Source organism: Mizuhopecten yessoensis, unplaced genomic scaffold (genome assembly GCF_002113885.1).
Source record: "Mizuhopecten yessoensis strain PY_sf001 unplaced genomic scaffold, ASM211388v2 scaffold6313, whole genome shotgun sequence".
Classification (NCBI taxonomy): Eukaryota; Metazoa; Mollusca; class Bivalvia; order Pectinida; family Pectinidae; genus Mizuhopecten; species Mizuhopecten yessoensis.
The window spans coordinates 134,938-145,454 of record NW_018406487.1 but is presented as its reverse complement, the minus strand read 5'-3'; the positions used below and the strand labels follow the sequence as shown (position 1 = coordinate 145,454).

The 10,517-nt window shown below is 36.3% G+C and overlaps 1 protein-coding gene across 1 annotated transcript; it reads left to right on the top strand.

Annotated features, from left to right (window-relative positions):
• Positions 1-3,159: 3,159 nt before the first annotated feature.
• Positions 3,160-6,185, top strand: LOC110451958. The gene is made up of 3 exons (XM_021500197.1): positions 3,160-3,296; positions 4,612-4,742; positions 5,689-6,185. Exons 1-3 carry the CDS (start codon positions 3,223-3,225, stop codon positions 6,183-6,185), a joined length of 702 nt encoding a protein of 233 aa, XP_021355872.1. The 5' UTR covers positions 3,160-3,222.
• The last annotated feature ends 4,332 nt before the right edge of the window (positions 6,186-10,517 follow it).

Here is a 10,517-nt window from a genome sequence, read left to right as displayed (position 1 = left end):
TTGTTTGATTTTGTTTAACGTCCTATTAACAGCTAAGGTCATTTAAGGACGGCCTCCCCTGTGTGCAAGATGCATGCGTGTAGTGTATGTGTGTGTATTTTGGGAGGGTCCTGCTGGGTGTCTTCGGCAGTATGTCTCAGTGAGGTAGCACTATAAAGTCGGCATCAGTTCCGCGCTATCACAAGGAGACAAACACGAACATATCGCAGCCTCCCAAAATACACACACATACACTACACGCATGCATCTTGCACACAGGGGAGGCCGTCTTTAAATGACCTTAGCTGTTAATAGGACGTTAAACAAAAACAAACAAACAAACAAATGTTTATATAGATCTATTGTTTGATTTCTATAGGCTAGTGTTCGAAGACAATACATCAACGGGAATGTATCACGTATCATTGATAAAACCCTGTGATACATTAGAACGTGGTCCCTGAAGAAAAAAACTAGCGTATAAGATAATGTGTTAAATATAGAACCAGTACTGACTGCCTGAGAATAAACAATAGGGTCAATGACCTTGTTGGGTACACCTGTGGTGGAAAAGGAATGCGGTCATTGGGGAAAATCCCGGTCCCCTACATAGTGTGACCTCCAGAGGTGACGGTTTAGATTAACCTGATCTTGTAGATTTGATATTTATTTTTTGTTAGAATTCAAAATTAAAACCGTTGACCAATCAGTTCATATTGTTATTATTGCTATGGTGATATAAATATGTACAATACTATCAATTACCAAATGTCCATTTTAAAAGCATTTGTATAAAGTATATGTTGTTACGTTCACTAACATCACTGAAAATACAAAAGAAAGCAATCTATGGTGAATTCAATTTGACCTAAACTATAGCCTAAACCAAGAGATCCTAGAAGGATCCTGACACCTACAAAAGATGGATCGTTTACCTTCTCTTCATTTTCATTAACAAGTTCAATATTCAAACAAATTTTATTAAAAAAATAGAAATAGGAAAAACGGTGACCTTCATGACCTTGACATTTGATTTAAAAATCCATTCATTACTCTTCTCAGAAAGCTGCGAACAAGCTAATGCTGTATATCAGTTCTTAAAATAATAACATCGACCTTCATGACCTTGAAATTTGACCGATCTCGAGAACTTCCAATTACAATATATTATTATATATTAATACTGAGTAATTCATTTCTTGCAGGTTGCTGGAGAGGCTCAAATTCAGCGAACAAGGCAGTATTTCTGCGGAAGAATTGTATGCACAGTATCAGTATGAGTGTACAGAAGGTGGGAGGTATGAGACATGATCCCAAAACAAACTTGTGAAATCCCTTTATCCAAATATAGGTATTGGAAGGCCAAGAAATGGTTTGGATGGATCTCAGATCAGGACTTATCAGGCTATTGAGTTAAAACGACTTAATGACACCACAATCTCAAGCTTTCACAGTTGCTATCATCTTAACAAACTTGCCTCCTTATGCAAAACCAGTCAAACAGGAACCTCACAGCATAGCATACTTGTGTACATAAACAGTGGCTAACAGAAACACTAAACAAAAGGAAATACTATTTCAAGAGAGAGAATGGAGTTTATGTATATCTGGGTCTTCTGTAAACCTAGAATCCTTGGATATACAAAGGAAGATGTCCATACAGTATGTGACATAGTTACCAAACTAAAACTGTGCATAGGAGATGGAAATCGATAAAAAAAAGCAAAGGGGAACCAGATAACAGAGCTAATAACAAAGGAGGGAGATGAAAATTTTCATCAGAAATGCATAACATCTTCTGGGTGCAAAAAAGTTGTGTCATTTGTAAATAAAATTCAGTGTTGCCGAGTTCGCCGTCTAGTTACTTTCAGAAATTACAATATCTAACCACAATCAGCGATAAATGATGCCAGTGTGCCTGCAAAAATTAGTGAAGAGCAAGTAAAAAGTTTAATACCACATGCGTATTATGGTAGACTTGATATACAGTCAGTTCCCAAATATGAGCAAAGCAGAAGCAAGGAGTCAATTCAACACAAAAATATCAAACTCAAAGTACTCATTCAGCAGCCAACTGCTAACTCTATTGTTATGTACATATATGGGGCAAAGAAGTAATTCGAACAGTTATGTATATATACTTCTCAATACCACAACTGCTGTCAAGTTATTGTCTTTTAGAACACATAAAATCAGTGTCTAATAGTTGTGCATTTTATCGTCCTCAGACTATACAGATACATCGTTACTCGGTGGATATGGCATCGCCTTTGGAAAAGGAATCGAAAGGTGATCCCTGCATGTGCTGTTGTCAAGATACGGGCAACATATCCATCGGAGGAGTACTGTGGTTTTAAGTATGTCAGGCCATAGTTGAACTTGTGGCATCAGAGATCCTTGGACTCGCACAATTTCGGGCAATGAACCTTGACCTATGTCTTTCAATCAATTCACTCTTGTTCACATGGAGTCTGTAAGAGGTGGATGAATCTGTCCAAAACTTTCCCTTCCATCAACAATGACAGTGGTGTAGTTTGGCAGATCCATTCGCCTGTCTATTCAAGCATGGATAAAAAGCCACATAATAACCCGATTGACATTTGAATAGAACTGACTATGATTTACCTATTGTTAAAAGCTGTCTACCATAACATGAGAATGCTTGACATATTTCATTGTTTCTTATTTTTGCTTATGGTAATGTTACCGATAAAAAAACATTGATATTTTTTTGGATCTGTCCAATATTTTCTCCACCGATAAAAATTGTACACCTCTGTTATTCTTGAGCAACTCTTAAAAACTAGCTAGAATTTCCCTTACAAAACAGTTCTGCATCTGATAAATACTTCAGCTTTTACATCGGAAAATGACACTACCTGGGTACTCACCATATGTTGGTCGAGTCTTGCATGGTTTTACAACCACTTTTTTTCCTTTCTCGTCCTTGGGATAGGAAAGGCTGCAAGGTGCAATCTGCAAAACAAAGAATAAAACCTGTTTTAGTGACACAAGAAATTGTGATATTTTCAATCATACAGCCAGTGCAACCTGTATAGTCGGACATCCTGTGGAACACAAATATAAATATTTTTTTGTCCACAAACTGTCAATACCACCAACACATGTACACGAAAAATGAAATATTGGTCAGAGTACCTGTCTGATCTGACAGGACATATCACGAAAACTCGCTCTTTCCAACTTATGTGATCTACGGAGTTCTCTCCCCTCTCAAACAGCATGGGAAACAAAATAATGGCGTCCCGCAGCCGTCGCATCACCAGACCAAACGGTGAAATAGTCGGATCATATGAGTAAGTACAGTGTAAGTATAGTGTCTTTGTGTTTAATAAACTATTACTGAGACACGAAGTATGTATAATGTATGCTACATCAGTTGAAAGCCCTATAAATTGCAATGGAAATGTTGAAAGTATGCTGCATCCGGTGTTGTGGGAAAAAACTACCTAAGAATGGCCCAACTTTGTGAACGATGTATCCTGTTATTGCGCCTCTGATTGATCTTTGAGTAACAATGAATCATCTTGGTTATTCAAAACTGACAGTTCATTCGTCGTCTTCAAATTGTCACTATACAGGGCTTTTTTTGAGGCCTTTTTGGGACCGATCATGGGCCCCATTCCCAATGGAAATTATTTAAAATTTTAGACAATTTCCCAAAATTTGTAGTTTACACCTGAAAATTTCTTTCCCAAAACATCTATTTTCTTCCCAAAATAGAGTGAAAAGGCCCCTTCCCAAATTGGTCAGAAAAAGCCCTGCTATAGGCTGGTATGCAGACTGATATGACCAGGATTATGATAATCCTAATGTGCGCTGGTCTGGCCGCCACTCAAAACTGAAATGACCCTTCCTATTTTAAATTTGAATTTCATATAGGCCCTAATTACCTATGTATTAACTTCTTATTGAGTAATTCTTTATTATTAATAAGCAAAATTCATGTAAGGAATTCCAATACAAACACTGTAATTTGTTGTTTTTTCCTCTAGCTGTAATATTTTAAGCCAACTACATGTAGACTACTGTTGCAAAATTTACAATTGAGCTGACAGCAGAGGATATTTTTCCTACAGTCAGAATAAAATCTCTGTATCTGAATAGTGTTGAACATATGATATTGCCGTCACTTGGGTTCAAACCCATGACCATTGGCTCTCCAGCCAGCCCACACCCCTTTTTTTCTAAATGTGTAAGGATGAACACAACAACCAAGGCTCTAACTTTGCTGTCATCACAGGGAGGGCCACAGACACTACTGATATTTGTACAAGAAAGAGAGAATTAGGTGTGCTCCCATTGGGGATTGAACCCTTGATCATCAAGTTCCTGGCCTGCCACTTTACTGCAGTGCTAAATGGAAATTCTCTTTACCTCAGTGGTAGTGAATCAGAATGGAGAGCCAATGGTCATGGGTTCAAACCCCAGCACTATCTTTATTCCTCTTCCTACTACATCACAAACACAGCTGTAACATTAACATGACCTTCAAAACAAAAGCTGATATTATTAAACTAGGTCTCATATGCTTTGTTCTTAATTTGTATATATATATATATGTCTTTTAGTATACAGATGTTTTCTAATTATATATTGTCTTAATTCCAGTGAGTTAAACAGCACACATTTGCCCCGATCAAGCCATGTCAGAAAAACAAAAGAAACCTGGAGTGCTGGTCTGTATCCAGTAGAGGTGATAGATGAGGGCGAAGAAGGATATGTGAAAGTCCATTACTTGGGTAGGTGTTCAGACTGTTCACCACTGTTCAGTTCATGCTAAAATTGTACTTGTACAGGCAGAATTACATTGAGATCAACAGTCAGTGTTTTGTCTGGGGCCATAACTTTAGCCCCATTTCATGTCTATGTGTTGAAATTGGCTTATTGCTTTACCTTGAAACCCCCAAAAAATACTAGCTGTGATGCAACTTTTATGAAAGGCAGTGTGCAGTGTACGAATCCAGGTCACTGTGTCATAAGTCAAGGTCATGTATGTCAAAGTATGTATTTCTTTATAAGTCCCTCACCAGGAAAAGGGGGACTAGTATAGTTTTACATTGTGTCCGGCTGCCCTACTGCTACATGTAACTTGTTCAGGCACTATCCCATACAATACAAGTCACTGGAACTTAATACTTAAGGTATATGTTCACCAAGGTGAGGCAGGTTGTCATGCTTCAAAAGTAGTTCACTCTGGCCTACATTTTGACCTATACAAAAGAAAAGGTTTGTCTATGTTCTATCTCATACACTAAAAGTCACACTGGAACTTCATACTTGTGGTTCAGCTTCATATTGGTGAGATGGCCACATTTGGTGGAAGACTGTAATTTGCTGCATTGTCTTGTTGATATATATTTTCTTATGGCTAAATTGGTCAGTATTGAGTAGGAATTAGTACAGCAAAATTGATGGTCACCAGTTATTAAAGGTCATTGAAGGCATAGTTTGTTGATCTTTACTTTTGATATATGGATTGGTATATAATGACCTTCATACAACCTCTTGTTGTTTATTTAATGTGATTTATTTACTGATATTCATATTTATTTCTGTGCTACCACCATAAACAGTGGAGATGGTACATCTTCATCTGATGGTATGAAGGAAAATGTCCATGTATCCTCTGGTCTGTACTATTTACCAGTAGAGAATATCAGTATTGTAATGTTTTTTTTTTTTCAGGATGGAACAGGAAGCATGATAAAAAGGTGCCAGCAGACCAAATTGTGAGGATTCCTCACCAGACTTCATCCTTTGCCCACCAGTTGGCAATAACTATCAAAGAAAATTTAACCCCTGGAAAGTGTGATAGCCTTGTAAAGGTAAAAGTCCCTGTTACAGAAGAAGAGTTTGGTCAAATCTCAAATAGTGGGACGCCCTACAAAATTACAAGAACAAAAACAGTGTTCAGAATCAGCAGCAGAAACCGCTTAAACATATTGCTTGGTGAAGGCTGGGATTATAGGATCCTGAATGAAGAGGGAGATAATTTTTATGTAAAGACAGCAACTGTAAAGTTCTATCTACATACCAGGAAACCACTGAATGATTTCCTTGTTTATCCTGACCACATTGAAAGGTATGCCCTGGATAGGGGCATGCAGCTGGTTTTTTCTTTTGTGAAAATGGCATCCAACAACAACAATCATCAAAAACTCTTGAATGCAAATGAACTTTAGTCATACAAAATGTATCCATATTTGATAATTAATAGATTTCAATGAGCTACAAAAACTTTTCAAAATCTTTGCACTAAACTTAACATATTTGCTGTAAGATTGTTAACTGTTTAGAAAGTAGATATGGTTGTTTTATCTAAATCAACTCTTTTTTCCTTATTAGAGGATCACTGGAAAGAACCCCTGACATTAGAAGTTGTACAAAAAATCAAAACTGAATTAGAAAATCAGCTAACACTTTCTTTTCAAGCAAATAACAAAGACCTTAATATTTTAAGGGCAGAGTTATATAGACTCAAAAAAAGTGGTCTCCGAGCCAAAGTGAAAGGTGGAAACCAGTTTCATCGGTTCAAAGATTCAATTAGTCAGTGCAAATTTTCCTGGCATGTGCCTTTAGGCCCCCATGAAACTGAAATGCAAATTGAAGAAATGAAAAACAAACTAAAAAAATGTGAAGAAGATAAAACTGTCATTGAAGAGAAGTTTTGTGACTTTGTCACTGATACCAGAAATAAAGAACAAAAAATGATTAACAAAATTGCCACTTTAGAAAATGCTTTAAAAAATAGTCAAAATAGTGAGAAAACTGTTCAGTGTCAAAGTGATCAGAAAGATTCTAATGGTAATACATGTAGTAGAAAAAGAAAACCTTTACAAGAATGTTCTGGTTCTTATCAGAGAAAGGTAAAGAAAATAGAAAATGAGAAATTTAAAAATGTTCTAGGAAACTTGGAACTCAGTGGTTGTAAACCAGTTAGTGTAACAGTGGTAAGAAATGGAAAAGAGGATGTTATTGATCTTTTCCAGGCAGATGAGAACAATGTTGAAAATGTAGATGAAACAGAGCTTGATCGAGTCAATACGTTGCTTTATATTTTAGATACATTCAATGTGTCACAGGAAGCCTATCATGAGTTGAGTTCATTGTTTAAAAGCATGCCTCGTGCTCATAGCATTACAGATTATATTAAAAACTTAAACAAGAATTTTAATATTAGGAATACACCAGATGGACTTGGTGCACAACAGTCATTAAAAGAAAGGCTGATTGATGTTGTAACTCAGTTAATGTTAGAAAACACTGATATGGTTCCTGGTAACAATTTGAAGGTGAAAATATCTGGTGATGGGACGAGAGTAGGGAAAAGATTACATGTTGTCAATTTTGCTTTCAATATTGTTAATGAAGGTTTAGCTCACCAGACATGTTATCCTTTATGCATTGTTCAAACAAAAGAAAAATATGCTGAACTTAAAATGGCTCTGAGTGATTTACAGCGTGAAGTGGCAGAGTTACAAGGAAGTAAGCTTAAGGTTGGAGATAGAGAATTTGCTGTAACAATCTACTTAGGTGGTGACTACAAATTTGTATTAGTTGCCGTCGGCATATCTTTTGTCGCAGCTACACATTCCTGCATTTACTGTAAATGTGACAAGAAGGAGAGGATAGATCTGAAGAAACAATGGTCAATGCAGGACCCAGCTCTTGGAGCAAGGTTATCATATACTTGTTCTGTGCCTGTGGATACAACAGCAAGTAATCTGTCCTCGAGGCAGAAAAAAAAATATTGCTACTCCATAGTGAACCAGCCTCTGTTTCCATCTATCACTCCTTTTCAAGTAGTCTTGGATCACTTACATCTCTTTCTAAGAATAACTGACAAACTTTTTAATCTGTTGGTTTCAGAGCTGAGAGCATTGGATAATATTTCACAGCAGACAACATTTGTTGAATTAGACAGAGAAAAAGTCAAACATGTATCTGCATTAGAGCATGTATTGCAGCAAATGGGCATTTCATTTGAACTGTTTATCAACAAGGAAACCAGAAAGTTGGAGTATAGAGACTTAACAGGTCCAGAGAAACAGACACTAATGGCCAAGTTTCAGGCTAGTGATCTCATTCCTGACAGTGATAGAGCCACCAAAATACAAGAATTATGGGATGCATTTTCAGAAATTAATGCACTTTTGAAATCTGCATTCCCAAACCCAGATGACATACAAACAAAATCTGAAAACTGGTGCAAAATGTTTGTTGCCTTGTATCAGAGTAGGGACATAACTCCCTACATACACACCCTTCGCTATCATGTCAGCGAGTTAATACAGCTTCATGGAAACTTGATAAGTTTTTCACAGCAGGGGCTTGAGAAAATGAATGATATAATTACTAAAAGTTACTTCAGAGCAACAAATCACAGAGGCCTTTCTGCCTTGAAACAAGTAATGGAAAAACAAAACAGACTTGTTCTCCTTGCAAAACACAAAAGGAAGAAGCGTGTGTACAAAGATCGCAAACACTAAAACTATTACATATACTTAAATAGACTATGTGTGAATAAATTGTGTCAGGGCCCGATACAAAAGACACTATATTTTTATGCCCCTGCCAATTATGTTGAACCTGATACGAATAAGTATGAACAATTTACTAAAACAGCTCGAAACGAGGATGAAAATACATAATTTTACTGTGTTTTCATGAAAGGTGTGATATTATGTATTAATTTGTTATTCCTTAATTAGCTTCTGTTCTTATACTTTTTTAATTGTTTTGTTTTTAATTTATTATTTACTTGAAATGAATCGGCACAGATAGTGCATGTCATCAATTGTTTTTGAATAAATCTTATTTTTTATTGAGATTTTGTTTTCTTTCATTTTCATGTTATGTTTTTAGCCCAATGTCATCATCATATGATCATGATGGGCTAATTAAATTGCCTTTTATCCGTGGTCTGTCTGTAACAATTCTTGTTATCGCTTGAATTTTGACAGTTGACGTTTGTTACTGCTATTTCTGTTAAAGTACTAAATGATTAAGAAGGAAAGAGATCAGTTTTTCATAGGATTGACATAGATGATTCAGTGGTGGGTGCCAAGATTCCTTTGAGATCTCGGTTAATAATACATATTAAATACATGTACAAATAATATTGCTATGTTTATATTATAAAGGAGAGTCCCTTTTATCAGTATTAATTGTTTACAAATTAAATCCATGCTGTTGGTTTCGTCTCTTTCCATTATTTCATGTACATGTAGCCCGGAACTAATTGGTAGGGGTAGTAAATCCTGTGTACACTAGTGAAGCGAAGAAGAGATTCTAACCAATAAATACGGTTCTATTTTTGGACTATAAATGGCGAAAGATGATTGGATGTTTACATGAATATCCCTTATACGTCATACCAAGTGTAATAATAGAATGGATGAAGGGTTTCCCTGAACGCGTCGTTCGTTGGCAGGTACCATCGGTTTACTCGAGATTTTGTCAATCAAAACAGCTCTGACTACAAGCGAGAAATTATAAAAATACGGTGTTAATAACAAATCAATGGAGATTTCATTACATAAATTGATTCAATACATCTAAGAAAATACATAACCAGTCGTAATAGCTAATGTTTTGTTTTATTTCTGCAACAGCAGCGGAAATCGGAACGAAATGCGTACGAATTATTGAGGATGGCAGGCTTTCAATTCAGAGACGGCGCTTATTTCAGGGGCGATTACTCGCTAAAAAGTCGCCTTTTCGTGATATGGCAAGTAAGCACTGGTCCTATTAGGTAGTTAAATAGAAACGGGATACAGTATTGAATTGAAATGCATGTTGTTGTAAACAGGATGTCAGACTACTGTTTGTTTGTTTGTTTGTTTATGTTTAACGGCCCATCGACGGCTGTGGTCATTTAGGGCCATGGTGATTTATTTTTCTATTTTATTTTTTTAACAAACATGTGAGTAGCGAAGATAAAATCAGATAAAATGGTTGATTTTAAAAGCATTCGCATTGTATGTGTAGATAATAAAAAAAGGGATTAAAATAATAAAAGATATTATACCAAATGTACCAAATACCAAAACCGGATACCAAATGTTGGCAGAAGTTTTTGGTTTTGCGTAAATATGTTTTGGTATTTGGGGTTGAATACTTGGTTGAAAGCAGGATTTTTAGGGTTTGATTTTAATTGAGCTGCAAATTGTAATGAAAGTTTTTTTCTTAGGTCATAAAGGGATGGTTCATTTGCTTCCACGTACAGGCTTTTTACAGGTGTTGTTCGAAAAACTGATGATAATGATGTGGAAGTTTCATACTCGGATGACAGTGGACAAGTTGATGATCATGATGATGAATGTACCCAAGAGCGAGGAAGATATGGAGGGGGAAGACAAAAAAGCTGATGATGAAAATGTGGAAGTTTCATTCTTGGATGACGGTGGACAAGATGATGACTATGTACCCGAGAGTGAGGAAGATATGGAGGGGGACGACACAAAAGCTGCCGATTAGAATGTGATGACTTTATATGGGAATGATGCGGATGC